General features: G+C 36.5%; 1 protein-coding gene across 2 annotated transcripts in view; it reads right to left on the bottom strand.

The window, feature by feature from the left end:
• slc44a1 (solute carrier family 44 member 1) overlaps positions 1 to 23113 on the bottom strand; it is a 116229-nt gene that overhangs the window by 23898 nt on the left and 69218 nt on the right. For both annotated transcript variants that reach the window (XM_008115280.3, XM_008115281.3), the window contains exons 5-8: positions 16043 to 16136; positions 8694 to 8863; positions 5591 to 5680; positions 172 to 308 (exon numbers count right to left, since the gene is read on the bottom strand). In XM_008115280.3, the coding sequence (XP_008113487.1) occupies positions 172 to 308; positions 5591 to 5680; positions 8694 to 8863; positions 16043 to 16136 (491 nt within the window). The remainder of the gene's footprint in view (positions 1 to 171; positions 309 to 5590; positions 5681 to 8693; positions 8864 to 16042; positions 16137 to 23113) is intronic.

Below are 23113 nucleotides of genomic sequence, written 5' to 3'. Positions count from 1 at the left end.
TATTCATTGTATCCAATATAGTTTATTTTTGTGTACAAGAAAGTCACAATTTGGAGATGTGTCATAATGCAAGATAGGATAGCAGCAATTGCTTTCTATTCACCTCTATGCAGTAAATGATGCTTCTTCATATAAGAAGCATATTTAACTGCACACCCATTAAATACTTACTGTGAAGACAGTAGCTGCAATGGCATAGATCAAGAGGGCCTGGCGATTGTCTTTGGCTATTTGAAGTTGATCAACAGTAAGAGTGTCACTGGGAGTCTTCTGCTTAGCATACAGCCACCACAATACTCCTGTGCCACCTGTGTCCATTAAGAAGAAGAAGAAGAAGAAGAAGAAGAAGAAGAAGAAGGAGGAGAAGGAGGAGGAGGAGGAGGAGGAGGAGGAGGAGGAGGAGAAGAAGACAAAGAAAAAGAAAAAGCATACTTGCAGTTGCAGTTGATATGCATGAGGCATTCAAGAAACACAATGGCTATGGCCAATTTCATTTTTTACTATGATAGTCTTAGTTGTACCTGTCATACTGCAACATAAAATGTGAAGATAAAATTGTACTTGTCAACAGGGATTGCCTCTGCAAGACATAGTGAAAATACATTTTCATTACAAATCAGATGGAGGGAAAGAATTCCAAGCAAACCAGCCGACTGACTGAGATATGATGAATAACAGTATTACCAGAATCTGAACTGGTACATAATACTGCTACAGCTACGCTATTCTTACGTTCTCATGGCTTGAGATCAGCAAATTACTCTTTCCATTGTATTCCACTTTTTTTGACAATGGGAACTAGGATGATCATTGATTGCTGCTCTGATGACTGCTGAAACAATAGTTTGTTCTCAATCTCAGACCCATTTTTGCCACATGAAACCATTTCCATTATATTCAATAAATACTGGTTTTCCTATCTTTTTGTAGAGCCCTTCAAGCACAGCTATATATTTTAATTATGATTTGATGGATTTTTGTATGCTTTTTTGAGTATATTCTGTACGGTTGGAAATACAATTCAAAAATTCTGTAAGTTGGATTCTATCATCTACAGTTTCACTTCACTTCACTTTATTTCTTAATTAGTCGCTCTCCACCAGAGTGCTCCGAGCGACTTACAATTTAAAATATCATTTGAATTTTTTTGAATTTTTTTTACATTCTCAAAAACAAACCTTAACTTTGCCATTTTATTTAAGAGACAACATTTTAGTTAAGAGAACCGAACCCCAGTGAATACCAAGGGTTCACTGTACCATCTTCTTTGGTGAGGTCAACCTGCCCAGGCATCCTGATGTGGGAAGATTTTTATTTTATTTGTATTAACACAGGCTAGAAGAAAAGGTCTGTTCGGAGGTGGGAATTGCTGCTCCTCATATTCACCACTGTCGGGTATCTGCCTTTTCTCTGTCACATTTAACAAAGGCCTCATAAAAAATAATTATGCAAGAGAGGCTTTGCTACAATAGCTTCCTACAATGAATTAAGAGTAAGTTCAATCAATATCACTTTCAAAATGTCATCGCCTTTAATGCTGTTTCACTATTATTTTCTTCCCCACAACTTTTGTATTTTTATGCTCTATAAAGTGTTATTCCCTGACTTCATTCATGACAAGCCATTCTATAACATAAGCAATGCCACTGCTTTGATTCTTTATTAGTTTTATCCCTATTTAGCCTAATGAAGCCCTAAACCCTGATAATGACCAGACAGATATTCTTTGTAAGAGCATAACTTTTAATCATTCTCAATATTTCATTGGTTGCAAATCAATTGTTCCTCACATAGAAGGTGAATGTTTCAAAGAGGCAAGAATAATTCAGAGAAGCATCACACTCTTTTAACTGGTACAAAACATAAATTCATACACAAGAGCTATTTTCAACAATGAATCAGAGGGGCAAGTTTTGCCAACAATGGGTCCTCCTTTCTTTTTTAATTCCTAAATTAAAATATAGGATTACCTAGTATAGACTATTTCTTGATCTCAACTCAGACAGATAATCTAGGCTACTCAGTCAATTTTGACCTGCATTTAATTGTTAATTTAAGCTGAATTTTACCTGTGTGCAATTGTTATATGTATTTTAATAGTGCTTTGTTTTGCATCATTGTTTTAACTATGTTGTACCCCGCGCTGAGCCACAAGGAGACACAAGTAATAAATAAATTATTGTTATAGTTATTTTTACATACACAAACAATGGAAAACGCTATCTTAGCATAAAGGAGACAACACTAACAAACTGTGATTAACACTAACAAACTGTGATTAAAAAACCAGGAGCAGGCTGCACAATTACATTCTTCTGCTTCCAATATGCCCTTTCTGAGGCATTTATTTGATCCTTCTGCGATAACTGTGGTTAATCATCACATTGTCATCAATATTAACAGTGATTAGGACCAATCCAGATTCTTCCTTAATGTGAATTTAAGACTTCTTTCAAATCTTCATACATTTTGGCACTAAATTTACCTGTGATAATTTAATGTTTGCCTGTGATAAATGCAGTGTAAATTCTCCTACAGCCCACTTGCTCCTGGTTTATTTAAATAATTCAGAGCACTCTGAAAACAAGGAATGAGAATCAAGTCCTCTGTTACTTAGTTTAATAGTCTTTCCCAAGACTGCAAAACTGACAATGAATTTGACTCTTCTCTTGATGTTTGTTCTTCCCTTTCTTTGGCTATCCATATTTCCTGCTGGATTTCACTCACCAAGGGAGCTTCTAGGTTTACAACTGACCAAACTGTACTGGGCTTTTGAAAGCACTACAGCAAACATAATATTTTATTCGGGAAGCCATGTTACATCTGTGAGCTCTCTGGTGCTCCCGAGGTCATTTATGGCAACAGACGAGACTTGCTCAAGAGTTATACTGCTTCCTTACTACATGAAAAAAAAATCCTCCTTCACTAATTGTAAAACAAACATTAGAGAAGAGGATTTTTAAAGAGAGTTTTATTTTCTCTGTCCAAATGTTTTCAGATGTCTAGGAGAAGTCCTGTAAATATCACTCATACAAATATCCTGTCCAGACAATGGAATAATAGCCTTGTTATACACAGATAACCTGTTTACCAGATTCTCACCTTGCCCTTCCTCACCTTAAATTTAAAAACATAATATGCACTTCAGCACCTGAGAAATGAAGCCCAACACCTACAAATAAACAATACAAAAGGAAAGGGAGAAGTGTTTCCAAAATAACAAGGGATTTGCCAAATTTGAAGAATGACAGAATAGAAGCCTAGTACTGCTCATGAAACATGTAATTAACTTCTGGAATTTAATAATATAACATATTTGCATGACCATCAGCTTCAAAGGCTTTCAAAAGTTATTATGCAAATGGCTGGAAAGCAAGTATACACCAGTTATTAACAATAAAAGCTAAATGCCTCTGCATATCAACTGGAAGGGATTGTTGCTTTTCTATCCTGTTTGTAGGTATATTGACTACATCTGGCTGAGTGCTGCTGGAAACTGGATAATGGGAGTTCTTGGCCTGATCCTGCAGAGCTATTCTTAGTTTCTCAACAGACATGCTACCTGAGAGAAAGAGTGCATTGTTTCTCCCCTTTTCAAATTTTTTACTGCCAGCTGTCAACATGAGACATCCGTTCTATAACATTCAGGAAAGTGAAAAAAAAAATCAGAACAAAAAGACCAGTAAATTATTTTCTTATTAACCTTTAAAACACAACAATTGAAAACTGCTACAGGGATCTTTTTTAGGTTCTATTGTAATGCTATCCATTCTATGTTCAAATGGGGATGGGTTGGAAATTTCTACATGTCCTGCAAAAGTCTAAGAAAACAAGACAGTGATCACCATCTCAGGTGAGATGAAGACACAATGGTACTGTGGTTTGTAAATAGGAAACTAACCACAGGGAAGAACAATTCATTTCTATCTCACGTATACAATAGCAAATGATTCCTGAAATGGGTTGACCACCTAAAGATTACTGGAGAGTGTCAATGCGAACATATTTCTATATCACTATTAACTCTGACACTGTAGAAGGGTTAGGGAGAAATCTACTTTGAAAAAAAGAGAAGTATCCTAGAAACTAGCTACCAATTTGAAAGCCATGGTTTTCTAAGTCAGCACTGAATCTGCATTAAATAAGGTTTTGTTAGGAGACAGAAAAATAAAGTGATATAGCTTTTCCCCTGACAAGTGGGTTGTGAAATTTTGTCAAATAAGCATGACTGCTACAGACTGTGGTAAAAGGCACAATGTGATGACCTTAACTCATACAGCAGGTATTGCCAAAGGCAAACATGCCAGGAGGACACAGTAGACCTGCTTATTACGTGAGCTCATTGAAGGCAATTTCATTCCTACCTAAAGAGTTCTGAATACTATAGAACAGGAGATTTCAAACTTTTTCAGGTGCAGAACCCTTTTTGAAGGAAAAGTTTATTGTGGAGCTCCATGAAATGCATATATATTATATTATATATTACATATAATGTAGATACATCAGGCATGGGCAAACTTTTGGACACAGGGGCCACATTACATTTTAAAATTTGACAGACGGGCTGAGCCAGTGGCAGATGGATGAAGAATTTTGTGTGAACTAATTGAAAAAACATGAATTCCTATGCACACTGCACATATCTCAAGAAAGAATACAATATTTATAATGAAGAACCATTTCAACCAACATAAACTTGGAGGGGGAGGAGGACGGCGGGCGAGGAGGGAAGAATGGAACTCCTGACTGTGCTTCAATGAGCTCTTACGGCTCTGCAGAGCACAGTTTAAGAACCACTGCTATAGAATCACTCTGAAGGATGTAGAAAATAACTAGAGAAGTATTTTTTCTTCATCTCCAGTGTAATGCTATAGTCAACATATAACAAAAGATCTATTGAAAACTGACCAAGACATTGTTCATTTCAGGTAAGAAAAATAGGGTTCCAGTTTACATGAAAATCGTATTACACTAAGGATCCTGGAATGGATCCGGCATTTAATATGAAGGACTACTGTACTGATTTCCATGACACGTGTAACATCTACAATGACTTAGCGCTTTAATAACAGTGCTTTAATAATATTCATTTAAAACTCTCCTTACACTGGCCTCTAAAGGCAAGCCTTTAAACAAGGAAGAATAATAGAATCATAGAGCTTGAAGAGACCTCACGGGCCATCCAGTCCAACCCCCTGCAAGAAGCAAGAAAATCTCATTCAAAGCACCCCCGACAGATGGTCATCCAGCCTCTGCTTAAAAGCCTCCAAAGAAGGAGCCTCCACCACACTCCGGGGCAGAGTGTTCCACTGCCGAAAGGATTATGGTCCTTTCCTTGACTATATTCTCAGGATTAGGAAAGGACCCAATTTTAAAATTCTTAAGCAAAAGGCCTTTGCTGACAAATTTCAGCTTTCATAAAGTAAAAAAGCAGTTACCATGCAAGGTCTTGAGGAAACATAAAACAAGAACAGCATTTCTACAAGAAAAATGGTCAATGGCTTTCAAAGAATGAGGGGGGGAAAGGAAAATAAAGTATTAATCTTACATAAATGCAATCTTAGATGACAGATTAGTTTCTGAAACTTACCTAGTGATCCTAGTACAACAAGTATTGTTAAGATCCAAACAAGTACTCTTGAGATATATCTGATTATCACCATCATAATCATGGAAAGCACTGCAGGGCAATAAAAGAGAATAAGCATGGGAACTATTAGTTCTATCTTAGTTAAGAAATATGACTGCCTGAATATATTTGCACATTACTGATATGATTGTAAACCCCATGAAGTTTTGAACAAAACTATTCAATTTCTGATTTTCCAATTGAACAAAACAACCCTGTATGAACATTTACACACCATGTTTATTTATATATCTATTTAACACAGAGATGTAGACATATACAATGAGAGAATAAATATGACATGACAGAACTGCAAGTTTACTATCATGAGTTGCAAAAATACTGCACAACTCATGGTGAGCACAATCCAAATGGTGCATGCAGACAGGCAGGTTCAACAAGCACTATTATTATGTCAAGTGTGAAATAAGATGATACGATTGTGATCAAAAACCTATATTCTATATGTTATCCAGTTGCAGGTTTTTTTTTTAAATAGAGGTCATTCAAGAAGTTCTTTTTACTGCAATATTCTACTTATTTAGTTTTTCATTTGTTTTAGAGCCAGAAGCTTCCATTTGTTTGGACTCCGTTGGGAGCCATTGTGGCATTATATACAAGATGCTTGATAGACAAGTTACCATGGTTTTTAAAAAGCATGGAAACTAACTGCTTCCAAATTTTAGGCATCAGCTGGGAAACCACTACTCTCAGGAAGAACTTGCTGGTCATGCACACTAGAGAGAAGCAAACTGAGTTAGGAAATGTAGAATAAATTCAAACTATCATATTTAAAGTAGACTCACTAAAATCAATAGGTGAGTCATAATTACTATGAGTCCATCTCTGTATGCAAGTGTATACATACACATATGTAAAAATACAACATGGTGAATGGAGAATGTATCATGAAACAGAGATCCACTAATGAATATTGACAAGTCGTTTAAATGAGGTTTTGAACACACACAAGTGAATATTGATAAGGGAGGGGCAAAGGCCTATCCATTTTTTTGGGAGATTCTCTAATTTTAAGTGGAATTGTCAACATTCACCGTTTTGGAAAGATATTCACTTTCCATTCACCATGACATATATAAAGTAGAAAAATTGGGAGTGGAAGGTTTGTAAGTAAAAGGAATGCAGTTTGAAGTGACTAAACATATGTAATGTTGAAAAGTATTACGAGATTATGAATTTAATTAAACTTAATGGCTAAGTTGATTATATAGGTATTAAAAGTTTTCCATTTGTATAGCTACTTCAAAATGAATGGCATTGAAGTGTTTCTTCAAAATCTTAATTGCCTGTAAAATCTACTGTCTTGGTATTAGAGATAGCTGTGTCAACAATTTTAGCGATATATACAACACAAATTCCAGTGTTTAAGTAGCTTGATTTTTCATTGTTAAACAATGGGGCCATTAGCATTTTCTCTGTGTTGGGATCTGTTTAGTAATCATCTTAATTGAACATTTAAGTCAGCATTGAAAGTTAGAAATGTATATACATTTATAGAATATATTGATAAAAGAGTAAAACAAGGATTAATGATATTAAAATTTACATGTAGTAAAACAGCTAATTCAAGTTTTCCTCCATTAAATTATATTTAAAGCAATGTGCTTTAGCTTCCTTATAAGATATATAGCAATCTAAGAATTCAGATAGACAAATTAGAGTATTTATGCTCTTGCCTCCTATGCTTATTTTGACAACCATTAAAAAAAAGTTAAGAAATCTTAAATTGGACTACAATAATCTATTTAATTGACAGATAAACCACTAATCAATTATAAAGGGCAATTTTATGTGACAGCTAGAATAATTTGAACCCTTCCTCTGTTCTTTTTTCATGTTTGCTATTATTGTTCCTCATTCTATTGCAATGTTGGCACCATTTTTTTTAAGTTCACTTTTTTCTCCTTCCATTATCTAACTTAAACCAGTCAAGGAACAAGATGATGTTAGTAAACACAAACAAAGATGCACTGCTTCACTATGAAACTGTGCCAGAACATTCATTCTAGTGTGCATTCAAGCATACACCTCGAGAACAATATGGCATAGAGGGTTCACTATTGGATGCATTTTGATATGCATGTGGGTCAACCTTCCCTGTTCACTGTAATAACTTTATTTGGATTATTCCATTGAAACAACTGAAAAGGGGGTAACTAAATGGGAGTAGGATTAGGTAAAAAACACCAATCAATCATGGTGTTAAAAACAGAGATACCCATTTATTATTTATTAACAATGCTATTTGGGATTTGTTTCTATAACATGAAATATGAGAAAATAATAAAGACAGCCCCCTCCTGCTAAAAATGAGTAGTAGATTTCTTTATTAAAAATTTAGGATTTTCTACATCTCATGTAATAGAGACAACAGAGCATCTTATTATATATTATGATAGTATATAGCTTTATTACAATATACCAGAGAAATCTATTTATTTGTTTTCTGTACAATATTCCACTATTGCTCCAAAGAGAGCTCAGAACAGCTTATGATGAAGGTGGACTCCTAATCACATAGCATTAAAAGGAAAGGCCTATTTTAGCTCCAGAGGTGGAACTGCATAATGTTCTGTTTTCACCAGTTATAAGCAGATGATTTGTCTACCAAACAAACCCCAACTCAAAATTGGTTTATCAGTCTTACTTTAAATTCAAGTCCCTAACTACATTATGATTTAAATATCTCTGTTCACTTAGCAGCTTGATCCCAAATTAATTAAGAAAGCATATTCAAGAGCCCAACTACAAGCCTTCTGAACTGTGTATATTGCGGAATGGGCAGGGGGAGTTGAAGGTGGCAGAGGATTCAGTGTCAGCAAAAATCCCCACATCAGTTATATATAACTGATATATAACATAAAACATATATTCACCTGGAAAGAAAATCTAATTCAGCTGCTAGGTAGAAATATAATTTAAAATAATCTCTTCTAATATTTAATACTGAACATGCTTGCTTTTCAATATTGTAGGAACAGAGGATGTTCACATTCTCCTGCTGCATACTACAGAAATGGCTAAGAAGGAGAAAAACAATTACCTAGTGATAACAAGCAAAGTCCCAATATAATCTCTCTGCAGGTCATTACTCCACTAATCAGCCTGTGCAAGACACTACTGTCACTGACAAAGGTGATCAGGGCCTCTGCAAACTTGGCATAGCAGGAAATGTTCACAGGAGCACAGCGATGGAAGAATGGAATAGGTGCACTGGTGATACAAGAAAAAAAATCAGAAAAAAAATTACTCCTATGTAATATAAATGCCACATCAACACACAAATGGAAGGTGAATTGATGCAATACACTCCACCCTCATCAACACGCTTAACAAGGAGCTGTGAGATTAATGTAAAGGTGCTACTGTAAATGAGGATGACTGTAATGGGTCGTGATGCACTTCTTAAGAACGAAGATACCCTGAGGGTGGAGTGTACATTCAGATGTTTCCCGACCCGTCATCTTCAAAGGCAAAGCAAAACCCATTTCACCCAAATTAAACTTGTTTTCAGCTGCACTTTTCAAACAGAGTTGCCTATTTAATTGTATTTTAAAAACCCTTGTAAATTAATGTATGTTTCTTTTTTTTAAAAAAAATTCAATCTGTTATGAATACACATAATAGAGAAGCTCTGAGCTACTTCCTGGAAAGAACTCAAGACTGCAGTAGGCTTGCAACTAACAGATTTACATAACTCAAAGATGTAATACTCAAGAGGCTATTTGCCTTAGAGGAAGCATGGACATAAAAGCGTAGGGTTTACTTTACATGTACAAATCAGAATCCAAACAAGCGAAATGGGGTATGGAAAGAATATCTTCTGGCCACAACCAATATATTATACTGAATACTTTTCTGCTGGCCTCTAAATATTCATAAGTAGAAAACCAAGATGAGGTGGGGCTGGAGCTAGAATAGGTCTTGGTGTATGTGTACACTATTCAAACTTGTTTACACACATAATTTCAGTAGTAAAAGTACTAAGACACAACTGTTAAGATGCAAAAACCAATCTGTAATCTAATGTGGTCACCTTCTCACAAAATAATGACAAATGTTGTATTTTACTGGCTTTCATTCTCACATGGTATAGCTAGAAACAAATCTGGTACCTGATTAAAACATGATTTAGTTTATTCCACTGCCCAACTATTCGGCATTAGCCTCACTCCTTTCCCAATGCTATATCCAAAATTAAATGTGGGTATCCAGGTCCCATTCCTATCCAACTTTAAAGCTTCTAGCACCTGTGGCTTGGAGCCATCAATTTTTCCAAATGACTGGATGTCAATTTGCAGTTCTGAACAACGATTGTTTTCAGGACACCAAAAGTCCCACCACCTCTCACAAATTAGAAATGGTCTCTGTGTGTATTCAGCTATGGGAATCTCTCATGGAATGTCCCAGGAGACTGCAATGGGAACTCTTTAGGACCTAAATCCAACATAGTACAACATGGTACAGTGCCACACTGGAAGTTACTTCGTTTCTTTTCTCTCCCCAGGCATGGGTGGTCCGCGAGAATTCTCAGGGTGGTCCATGAGAAAGCCTTACATCTATTATTTAAACTGTTATGTTTATTCATATCATGATCTGATCACCATGCTCAATATATCCCATATGCATGGGGGTATTGGGATAACGATACAAAAGGTTTGCTTGGGCAGATCCTCTCTCACTCAGACTCAGCCCCCCCCCCCCCCCCCACCACCACCACCAAAATCCTGGCTATAGGCCTGTCTCTCCCTAAGAACTGTCTAAAATTAGCATCAAAGATGTTGTCAGCACTCTGAAATAGGTTTTGGGGTACAGTGGGAGGAAGAGACTACCTCTTCCTAGTTTTGTGGATCCAGCAACAAAAGTATAGCTCTGATCCTGCCCTATATAAACCTCCCTTCCCTAAACATGGCTAGGCATATCCAGTCATCAGTATTTTAATATGGTATTAACTCTCACTATTATAACTGCAACTTCCTCTCATTTTAATTATTCTCCACTTTTAATTTAATAGCCAGCTGCATTGCTGCTGCCAAAATTTATAGCAGACTGTGAAGTCTGCCTATTTTTAATTTTCAATTTCATTCACAAGACATTCACATTCTTAATTGGAGACTAGAACCAACTCTTTCATATTTAAATTACAATTTTATTTAACCTCCAAGTCCTTTCTCTGAATTAGTTCTGGTTGCTTTTCCTTGCCAGATTAGGCAACCGTATGGAGTCCTCAACTGGACGTCTTTCAAAAACACTCAGCTTTCACTTCATGCAAGCAAAGCAGAATATGCTATCATCAACTTTCCTTCTCTGTGCTTTGTTTGTTTGTTTCCTGCAAGGAATCATATTAAGATAGTCATTTTCTAACGGTTAATCCCAAACTGAGGAGACATTACTACCTGCTAAGGTAAAGGTAAAGGTTTCCCTTGACATTAAGTCCAGTCATGTCTGATTTTGGGGGTTGGTGCTCATCTCCATTTCTAAGCCGAAGAGCCGGCGTTGTCCGTAGACACCTCCAAGGTCATGTGGCCGGCATGACTGCATGGAGCGCCGTTACCTTCCCGACGAAGCGGTACCTATTGATCTACTCACACTGGCATGTTTTCGAACTGCTAGTTTGGCAGAAGCTGGAGCAACAGCGGGCGCTCACTCCGCTCCCAGGATTTGAACCTGGGACCTTTTGGTCTGCAAGTTCAGCAGCTTAGTGCTTTAACACACTTTGCCACCGGGGCTCCTTTTTACTACCTGCTATATCTAGATAATTTTTCAGAGTCTATACCTCTATATAACAGTTTAGTTTTATTAAATGCTTAGACCGTAAGTCTTTCACATATAAGGTAAACAAATAAACACATGAAAAACAGATTATTAAATGCAATATAAAATATACCATTTAAATTCTATATAAATCATTAAAATGCTACATATATCAATGGCAAGGTATGCCCTTAAAATACTACATATGATACTGCATAGACCAGCACCTGCATAATTAAAAACCAGGTAAAACCAGGTAATCAAAAGGCAGTTCTTCATTATAAAGTCTTATATGAAATAAAGCATTACTCACACAAACAATAGGCTGACTGGTAAACTTAACTAAATTTACAACTTCAGATTCTGCATGGGAACTATATGGCAAGCTGCACATTTAAATGATTCTCTCCACAATAAAGCTAGACTTTCTGTACAAAAAAAATAAACATCCGGGACAAAGTTTAGCCTTCTCCCTACCATACTAGTTTTCTAAAAACAGAGTTGTTGTTACAATTAAGAAACATTCAACCTTATAAGACACCCTCCCTCTTTATTAAAATCCTGATGTCTATAATCACCAGGATGTGTCTTGTTTTCAATGCTCAATGGGTTATGCATCAAATGAGACCTTCCCTGGCTCAGAATATATGCAGATTCTGAGCTTTTAAAAACTGGCAAGGAGCCTAGGACAGGTGGTTTTCCCAAGGCACCTCAATACTCAGGCAGGATATCTCTGAAATGCCTTGAAATAAACCACATTTTTGTCCAAGGCCACCCTGAATGTAGCTGCCAAAAGTTGCTCACTGTTGGTTAGAAGCAGTACTCTTAAGGAACAGTTTTATTACCTCTTCTGCTGTATGTGGGAACCTGGGCTACACTAATATATTTCGCTCACAGTCGTTAAACTTTCTCAGTCATGAAGTTATATCTTTCTCAGAGAATGTTGGGAAAGAAAGAAAAAGATCTGAGTTTAACAGAGACAAAAACAAAACACCCTAAGAAACAAGTTAGGCTAAATTTTACAACAGGTATTTGTATGCAATGAGATGGCAAATCCTGAGTTTAGTTGTTCTCAAAACACCTTAAGAAACAAGTTAGGCTAAATTTTACAACAGGTATTTGTATGCAATGAGATGGCAAATCCTGAGTTTAGTTGTTCTCAGTGTGTACAGTAATTTAACCATGAAGGCAGAATCCAAAAGGGTTTTCAACAGTGGATTTCAGTGAAGCCAAAAATGGAACTGAACTCTGTTCTCATTACAGGTCCCTTATGCAACCCCAAAACCATCTCTTGGACTGGATTTCAGAAGGTCTGGATGCTTTGAGGGAGGAGGGGAGGCAAAGATAGTTTGAACAGGTGGAGAACACCGGGTTTTACCCAAATCTATTACCCAAGGTATGCTTTCCCAGCAAGCATTCAGACCATCTGGAGGGCCACCACAGAGATAGTAGGGGTAGTGATTTCTTTCGCAAAATAATGGTTTGTACAAATATCAAATATGGCCCACTAATCAAGGCCCAGCAAATGCATTCATTTTTAAAAAATTAAAATTGAAAATAAGCTATTTCAAATCAGAATAGGAATAAGTGAGATGCTTATGAAATGTTACTTGGGATGACAACTAATTTTCATGGTTGTTTCAATTGTCATCATAGTCCTTTGGAGAATGAGACTATTCCCTCCCCAAAAAGGCAACACATATGGCCTGGAAAAAAGTATTATCTGTGTTCTCTATCATGTCCCTCTTTTAGTATAGTATAGTTACTCATTATTTCCCTGAACTCCCTTTTGGTGAAGAGACTGATTATCCAGCACATCTGAAATTACCTGGTTTTATGTGTAGGAGACAAAATTTAACTTTGCAATAATGAATAAAAAATGAGGTCAGTGGTTACTACATGATGTCTTGGAATAAATGGGACTCTTGAGAATTTAGCACATGAGACCATTTTCTATTTCAGTAGTTCTGGCTTAGATAGGTGTGACTTCCACTGGCCCTTGTTTAATAAGAAGCAGGATAATACATTTATTCAGAGTGACTGCTATTTTATTAATGGTTGTTGATTATATCAAAAAAATATTCTATGCCTTAATGGAACTGCAGTTTTTCCTAACATTCCTCCTTTAATATTGATCATAACTCAGTAAAGGAGTGGCTGGATATTGTATATAAGATTCCGAAAAGTCAGAAATGCAATTTAATGTTAGCATGAAAACAGAAGCATTTAAGAATGACATTTCTTTGGCCTGTAAAACAGTAAGAAAACCAAGGAATTAAAAGACTCCTCCCCTTGTGACCTTTTAGTCCTTCCACTAAAATGGGGCATGCAAGCATCACAGAATTGGCTGAGCCCTTGTAAAAAGTATTTGAACACAAAAAAGAGCTCCATGGGTGAGCAAGGTTCACCATAATCCTTGGGTATCCTCAGCATGTACGTTTCTATTATTCACTCATAGTGTTGCATGGTCTACAGAAGTTGCACAGCCTAAATATAAAACTTTGCTGATACAGAAACTGTAGGCCTAAGATACAAAAAGAAATTTTATGAAGGAGAACAGAAATTCTATTTAGAGAATTCTCATATGAGCATCACATTTCTCGTTCTCGTCAGAAGTACAGAACGTTAACTTTACTGAAACATCTACATACTTCACTGTATGACAATAGTAACTGTGAAAGATGTATGTTTATCTTCCAACATTATGTCCATAATACTCTCAACTTTGATGAAAGCTCATTTTTCATTTTAAAAGAAAATATTTTAGTCCTCCATTCAACAGAGGTAAGTCTGAGAACCTAGTTTCTACTTAGATACCCAAGACCAAAAGAACTGGAAAGGCAAGAGCTTTTTCACTTTTCACAACTTAGTGTCCTTCTTACACCACGATTTACTATCAATTTCCTCATGAATTCTACTATTTTGCAATTAGTACAGAAAGATACAATACAACCTGTTACTATTCTTATTGATAGAACTGATTTAATCAAATAAGATTAGAAAAAAACAGGCATTAGAATAAATCATGGAATCTGCATAAATGCAATAGGATAATTTAAACTAAATTTTGTGAATTGAAATGAACATTGGATTTGCAAATTTCACTATATGTATAAACTTTGTTTACTTGGCCTATAAGATATTTCTGCACTGAGGATAGATAAAGCCGTGAATGAATATAATCACAAATTTAAGCAGTCTAAAGATTCAAATTAGCAACTGAGACAGTAAAAAAGTAGCTGTTTTTATGTTTGGACTAAACGACCATTTTCAAAGAGTAACATTTAAGGCTATGTGGCTTTATTGTTTTCAACAACCATAATAAATTTAGTAGCTTTCAATTCAGTAGCTTTCAAAGAAACAGCTGTGTTATGACCTCTTCACACGACCCTTTTGTTGCCCCACCGCCCTTTCTGTCATCATATGGCAAAAAGGGGAGAAAATGCCTTTCTGTGCTTCTCCTTTACTTTGGGATGAATGTGGGCGGGGCCTGCCATGCATCATGTGATGGCACACACTAGGCCCCATCCTATCTGAGCTTAAAAGTGGGAAAACGGGGCAAAAATCCTCCGTGTGAAGAGGTCCTTATTCTCTTGCAGCATAAAAAGCAGGAAAGGAAGAAGAGGGAACAAAGAATGCAGAAGCACCTTTAAAACTATCTGGTGTTTATTTTATCATGGAATTTCATATATGCAGTAGAGTCTCGCTTATCCAACCTTCACTCATCCAATGTTCTGTATTATCAAATGCAGTTTGCCTCCCTCCTGGATCCACAGCTGTTTCTCTAGGCAGAAATGCGAAGCGGGCCTCTTCGTGTGCCAGGCGCCCGCCGGGAGGGACAAGATGTGGCCGGAGCAGACTTTTCCCATTGGGCACAGCATCCGGCCTGCTAGGAGGAATTAAGGAAAATAGGCTTTTCCTTAATCCCTCCTTATTATCCAACATTTTTGCTTATGCATCATTCTGCCACCCCGTTTATGTTGGATAAGCGAGACTCTACTCTGTGTGTGTGTGTATGTGTCTGTGTATAAACCCACTTCTTCCAATGCAATTTCTTCCTCCCCCCCCTCCTTTTTTCTCACAATAAACCAATGTAGCATATTATTTATGAGAAAATATTACAGGCAAGCAGCTCAAAAGATTAAGTGCATGTAGTACAAGTCTCTATACGTATAAAGGGGAACAGGTAATTTTGACTCCAGTTTTCACATTCTATATTGGGACACTCAGGTACAAAATTTTAGAATAGACAAAAAAAAAAACCCCAAGACCCATAACCAAACCACTATCACTTGAGTGAAATATAAAAAAAGAAAAATATCACAACTTACAACAAAAACAACAAAACTTTTCATGCACATGCACCAAACACTCTCTTCCCCCCACCAGCTACTTCCTAGAATTCAAACTTAACAGTGCCTGTCTCCTTCAAGCGACAGGCTGGTTGGTAGCAATAAAATCAACATAGCACACTTTTAATGTATTTTTACTTTTAAAGAAGTGCATTTGTTAGAAGGGACGCTTATCAAGATACCCCATGGTGTCGTGCTCAACTCTCAATATGACAATGGAGGCATTTAACATATTTACAAAAATTGAGATTGGACACAAGAACAAGTCATAAAGGAGTATGTTTACCTCTCTGGAACTGGGAGCTTGGGGCAAAGCTTATCAGCCCTTGGATCTGTAGTGTATTCAGATGGCTTTAGTTCATAGCTACATAAAGTAGAACCTGTTTAAAGAACAAAAAATAAAATTGAGAAATTACTTGATGAGAAATGAGACTGATATTGAGATGAGAAGCAAGAACATCAGTTGCAACACTCCACTCAGTAATAATAGATGCAGTTCAACACAACTCTATGAGATGCTAAAGGAGGTATGGGAAAAACATGGTTCTCTCAAGGCAGTTTTCACAACCCTTAACACAAAATTCCTTTGTCCATCTGCACCTCTTCCTGTGACTTACCTCTTCTAGAGGTCTCATGACACTGTTCCAACTTTTTAAATATAAAAAATAACATTTTATCCAAAACTAGCTGACCTCTATTTCTGGTTTTGTTTCTTTTTCTTTTGGAAATTTTAGCAGTCCACATAATTCCAGAGGACCCCAGAGTGGAAAACTGGCCTCAGAATCCCTCTGAATTGCTCATGTAAGGAAAATTTTATTTTCATTTCCAGAAACACTTCAGATAAAGATAGGTTTGAGACCATTCTATTTGGGTTTTTTTAAAATAAATAAATAAAATCCTGGAATCTACCTGAAGGAACCCAGTGTTCTCACTGCATGCACTGATCTTATCAGACGCTAAAGGTTCTCATTATCTGTAGTGTGGAAGTTTTGATAATCCAACATACCCATCTTCCACAGGACTGAGCACTGCACCTCCTTTTTCAGAGGCTGTTACAAACAGCCTCCATATGGTGAATATAATAAATTCCTTTAGACCAGTGAGAGAATAAGATAAAATATACAATTTCTTCCATGGAATAGTGTGTTTCAAAACCCATGAAATTGAAGTGAAAAATTTAAAACATCTACATGTTTATTGATAGGTTTCAAGAAATTTAAAGACAAAAGGAAAAATTAGGGCTGCTTAGGTGGATCTGAAGAGCTCAGGTGAGGACTTTCAGGTGAGTGGTCGGCAGAAACAGACTGGCCTTTGGGGGGTTGGCCCTCCCACATGGTGACCAGAAAATCTTTCGTTTTATAATTCCTGCTTATAAAACGAAGTGGGAGGACCAACCCAACAAACAGGATGTTAGATTCATCTCTGCTGGAAAATGTGTGAAATACCCACTTCTTGAAAGTATCTATAAAGGAATGAATATATTGTTCACTCCTACAATAAGCACACAATAGATCACAACAGATCATGGGATTGGATAATTACAGCTATAGAACATTTCATTCTGATAGCTGCGTTTGGGCAAGTCACACTCAGTCTCAAAGGAAGGTTATTTATTTATTTATTCGTGTCAGGAGCAACTTGAGTTGCTTCTGGAGTGAGAGAATTGGCCGTCTGCAAGGATGTTGCCCAGGGGACGCCCGAATGTTTTGATGTTTTTACCATCCTTGTGGGAGGCTTCTCTCATGTCCCCGCATGGAGCTGGAGCTGATAGAGGAAACTCATCCGCACTCTCCCCAGGTGGGATTCGAACCTGGCAGCTTTCAAGTCAGCAACCCAACCTTCAAGTCACTTAGTCCACTACGCCTTCTGGGGGCTCCTAAAGGAAGGTTAGGCAAACCTCCCTTAAACAAATCTTGAAAAAAATCTTGTGATAGGGTCGTTTTAGGCTTGCTGTAAGTTGGAAACAAACTTAAAGGCACACAGCAAAAAGCTGTGTTTAAGCCCCTGACCATACAGAGATAAATGAGCATTGTTCTCCTAAATCATAATATCATCTATAAAGTTGTTTAAAACCATAACTATAACTTGATACCAACAGGAAGCAAGCCTGCTAAAAGTATACTTAACATTTATGCCACTGAGTTCACATTGCCTTGGATCATTTATTGCCCCTCTATATCTTAGCAGCACTCTTTTTTATCACTGTAAAATCTCAAGGTCTACTGTGCCCATCTGAAAACAGCTCTGTTTCTGATTGCAAAGAAACTACTGAAAAGGCTCTGACATCTCTATGAATAACAATATAATCTTTAGAATTTACCATTTCTCCAATGTCTGTTTCAACTGAGGAGAAAAAAGATCCCCCACAAACATCTGTAATTCACAAGCCACTAAGAACAACAGATTTCAAACATCCTGTACATTGAGGATCATTTCTATATTTATATGTGGTGCCTAACACAAATACTCTGAATGGATTTTGGGTGCATGCACTGTAGTGATTCTGAGGTATATTTTGATTTGTATGTGGTATCAGAATCATTTCGGATTATATAAACCAAGAATACTGTCCATAACAGGTTAATAATCAGACCATGGGACCCTGAATTTCTGTGGACACTTGGTAACATTTTTCCATTACTGATTTTCAACTGATAAACTTGTTTGGGGTGAGATAGATTGGGGTAAAATATAGTAAAAAAACAAGGGGGATCAAGGAGCTCTCAAATATATTTTGAAGTCCCTAATTCAGAATGAAATTAAATCTGACATATGGCATAGAGACTAACAACATAGGGATTTAAATCAGGATAATCATCACATGGGGTGGGATGCAAAACAGATCAAGCAAGTCAGAGTAGTACCTCAAAATATAATCTACTAAAAACACATCCTAAAGGCAAATAAAAAAAATACTATGAGTTCTCACTTCCGATACCCAGTTAAAATCAGTTGAATTTATAATCCATTATCTAACATTTTAGAAAAAAAAATCACTCTCACAGGCCCTGGTAGGTAAGGTGCAACTTGTTACAACACCAACTTACCTAAAATAGATGCTCACCAGCAGACCAAGGTGCCAATTTTGATTCTATATCTATTCTGGCAATGCTAATGCAGATTCTAACAATACCGCCCACAACATTAGGGATTATACACTTGTTCATCTTTTAATATGATGTACATCATAATTTGCCACCAAAGCCCTACAGCATTCTAGAGGTCAGGAGTGGGGCGCAGACTTCCAAATGTTTTTACACTGCATCACTCATAAAGAGAACCAATGCGAGCGCTGATGAGAACCAAAACAGATCAGTGGGCCAGAATTGTCTACCTCAGCTCTGTGTCAAAAAAAGAAATGGACAAAAATTAGAAATGGCAATAAAGAAGGAGTGGGAAATCATTTCAGCCTCCCAAGGAATTCTGCCACTATACTTAAAAGAAAATTGAAGAGACATCATGATACTAAAAAGCTAAAGTGCATCATATTCTTTGGAATATATACTTGTACTATATACTGGCAGTCCCCAAGATAGGTTCTGTAGGTTTGTTGTTGTTGTTGTTGTTGTTGTTGTTGTTGTTGTTGTTGTTCTTCTTCTTCTTCTTCTTCTTCTTCTTCTTCTTCTTCTTAAGTTGAATTTGTTTGTAAGTCGAAACAACTACATTTTTAAGAGTAACTCCAGCCAAATATACAATATATCTATATATATATTAGCTTTGGATAGTGCAGAAAAGGGTTAACACCTCATGAGGTGTTTGTTTTACTGTCTATGCCCCTGTTCAGAAGATTTCGACTCACACTGTTTCTGTGATAATAGGCTTTTGAAAATTTGGCTTGTTGTGGAAACAAACATTGGAAAGAAAGCTTCAGTGGAGACACTTTTCCCCATGATAACTCTTTCAGGAGTGGATTTCCCATTCTAGTCATAGATTTCTCTCCCTGTTGTCTCACCCCCATTCTTAACTATGAGTTGTTTGTGAGTCGGATGCTTGTAACTTGGGGACTGCCTGTATTTCATGAATATGACAAAGAATGTCGTATTCCTCTAAATTATATGCCATAATACATTCATCAGTTTTTAAGATGGCATGGCACTTTTGTTTTTGTAGCAACAGACTAACAGTTAATTTATTGCACTCAATTATCAAATGACAGCTTCTCTCAATCATCCTTCCATTGTGAAGCTGATTTCCAACTAAACTCGTAGCCATGTGTATATTTTCAGCATCATCTATACATATGTGGTTATTTAAAGTTCTCTTCAGATAGTAATCACTCAGACCCAACCTACCTGGAATGTATTCAAAACAAAGATTTCTCATGAAAGAATAATTAGCTATTGTCACAACATTTTGTTCTTTATATAAGATCGTATAAATGTATTCCTTCAATTTCAGATAAATGGCAGTTTCATTACCACAATTGCCAAGCTGACCACTAATTCAAGATACAAGTCTTTAAAATGGAATAGCAGACGGAAAATACCATCAGTTCAAACCTAAAGGACAAAGAAATTATTTTCGATTTGCTGAAATCCTAAATCCTAGCTCTCAAGAAACAAAAAACCAGGAGGAAATTTAAAAAACCAGGAGAAAATCAAACTGTTTGGAAGATGGTGGGCAAATCTTTGCAAGGTTTATGGTCATTCAAAGTATCATAATGTATTATATTGTGAACCTTTGGGTAGAAAACACTCCCATTTCTCTCACTTCTTGATAGTCCTTCAGCACACTTCTAATGGGCCCCAAAATGCTCAAAAGCATGCTTTTGTTCACTTTCAAATAGACAGTCACTGATGCAAACACAATCTATGAACAAAGGTACTCCCTACTCTCAGCAGCTGAGGTCGTTCAAAACACATTGTTTCAGATTTCTTTTTCTACTAAGTCTTTTTATATCGTCTATATAAATGTACATGACAACACTGACAGATACAGACAATTCTAGGCTATTAGGAGGAAGGACTCTGCCAAGGACCCCCACACAACACTGTTGAACCGTGAAATATCAAACCAAAACATCTTATGTATCCATTACAGCTTCTCAAAATTGCATTTCTGTTGAAATAACAATTTTGGGTCACCTGCCATCTGGCAGAAATCTAAGGGTTGCAAGAAACCATTTTCCCATACCACTTTAACTACCAATCCTGAACCGCAATATGATTCACATGCTTGAAAAAATACTGCTGAAAACGATGAGACTTGTTTCAAACAAACATGCACAGAATTGGACCAATAACAACAAAATCAGCATCATCAAAAATGATTTCATGGCTTTGCTAGCCAGTTTCCATTTGTTTCCCTTTGGATAGTCATTTAAACAATGACTAAAACAGATGACATTGTAATAATTTTCTAGATGCAAATAATACTTCAATTCTAAACACAGCAGTAAGTGTATGCAGTATAAGTAACAGATTCAATTAGAGGTGTGGGGTTTTCAGACATCCCATGACACTGACACTATTTATTTAAAAAGGTTTCTAATCATCGTCTTAAAAGGAAATCTTAAATGTTTCTACAGTTCCAAGTTACTCTACTGAAGGTTAAAACAATTTAAGCTGAATGTCAGACTAGAACTCTATTAACCACTGTGATCATTTATATCAAAATACTAAAATTCGCAACATTATTCTGTGATCATTTATACAAATATAAAAATTATCTGGAAACAAAATATGTTTTAGGAGATAATGTAACTAGGAATGTTTACACTGCGATAATAAAAGACAGAATCCTTCTCCCACAATTGCTAGGGAGGCAAGAAATTGTGACTTAAGGGATTGTCCACTTTATACAATGGGTCAGTCGGTATCCTTTGGGGTTTGATTCCAGGATCACCACCCACCGCCGTGGATACTGAAATCCTATTATATATAATGCTCTAGTAAAATGGCATCCCTTAGATAAAATGACACAATCAAGATTTGCATTCTAGATTTTTTAAGGGTGTATGTGATTTTTTTTCAAGTCTTGGAGAGCCGAACCCATGGATGCAGAAACTGTGGATAAGAACGGCTGACTGTATTTACTAAATATGGAAGACAAAGGACTACCCAAGATTTTTTGATACACTGTATTTAATAGCCCGTTTTTAAGCTCCAATTAAGTGCATCTATCACAATGCTTGGCATCATATACATTGACAGTATAGTCTTCTACTTTCTGTCCCCGTGAACTTGTGATTTCTGCACTGGCTTCCTGGTTCTTGACAACTCATTGTTTATCCCTTTTTTCAGATCACAAAACAAAATTGGAACCTGGCTTCCAATCCTGATTTGCAGACAAGCTATGTTTTGAGAAAATCAGTCGTTAATTCCTATATGTAAAACAAATTAAATCAGAACTGGAATTTCCAAATGTTTTTATGCACAATATTTTTGGCTTCCACTAGTTTGATGAATACTGAGACTAGTCTCCCTGACCTACTATTGTCCTGGCCATAACGATCACATCTAGGCTTTACAGTTATTTAGGGTCAATGTATATACATTCATTATTGATTGCAAACAAGCAAGAAACAAAAAGTGGCAGGAAATTAAAGCTGGACATTCAATGTCTCATAACCTCATCATCAACAATTTAAACATATTTAAGGGTGCTGGGCTGCATTTTTCGGCCATTAATTCTGGTATCCCTTACATATTCAGCCAAGCACATCCTTCAATTCCTTTGTGTGTTGCACTTCTTGCCATTTCAATACAGCCAGGGCTTTGGCATTTCAAGCAAGGAACTCTACATGGACATTTAATTCACCAAAACTCCTACAATTAGGCATTTAATTCCTCAATCGAGTAAGCAGACAGCCTCATTCTTCCGGAGCACAAATAACACAGCACTTCTAATGATACTGACAGGAGCAGATACAAACTCAACAATTGCCAGGAGTCTATGTTTTAATCAGTTTCAAAAAACATTTTAAAAATAACCTTAGAGTAATTCCATACTATGAAACTAGCTTTTGGAAAGTTGTGGTTAATGAGAAGTACAGTAGAGTCTCACTAATCCAAGCCTCGCTTATCCAAGCCTCTGGATAATCCAAGCCATTTTTGTAGTCAATGTTTCCAATATATCATGATATTTTGGTGCTAAATTCATAAATACAGTAATTACAACATAACATTACTGCCTATTGAACTACTTTTTCTGTCAAATTTGTTGTATAACATGAAGTTTTGGTGCTTAATTTGTAAAATCATAACCTAATTTGATGTTTAATAGGCTTTTCCTTGATCAGTCCTTATAATCCAAGATATTCGCTTATCCAAGCTTCTGCCGGCCCGTTTAGCTTGGATTAGTGAGACTCTACTGTATCATTTTTGTAACACTGGATGCTTTAGCTTTGGATTTCCTC

This window comes from Anolis carolinensis, chromosome 2 (assembly GCF_035594765.1).
Source record: "Anolis carolinensis isolate JA03-04 chromosome 2, rAnoCar3.1.pri, whole genome shotgun sequence".
Lineage (NCBI taxonomy): Eukaryota > Metazoa > Chordata > Lepidosauria > Squamata > Dactyloidae > Anolis > Anolis carolinensis.
The sequence above is the reverse complement of the archived record's forward strand: the minus strand, read 5'-3'. Positions and strand labels throughout refer to the sequence as shown.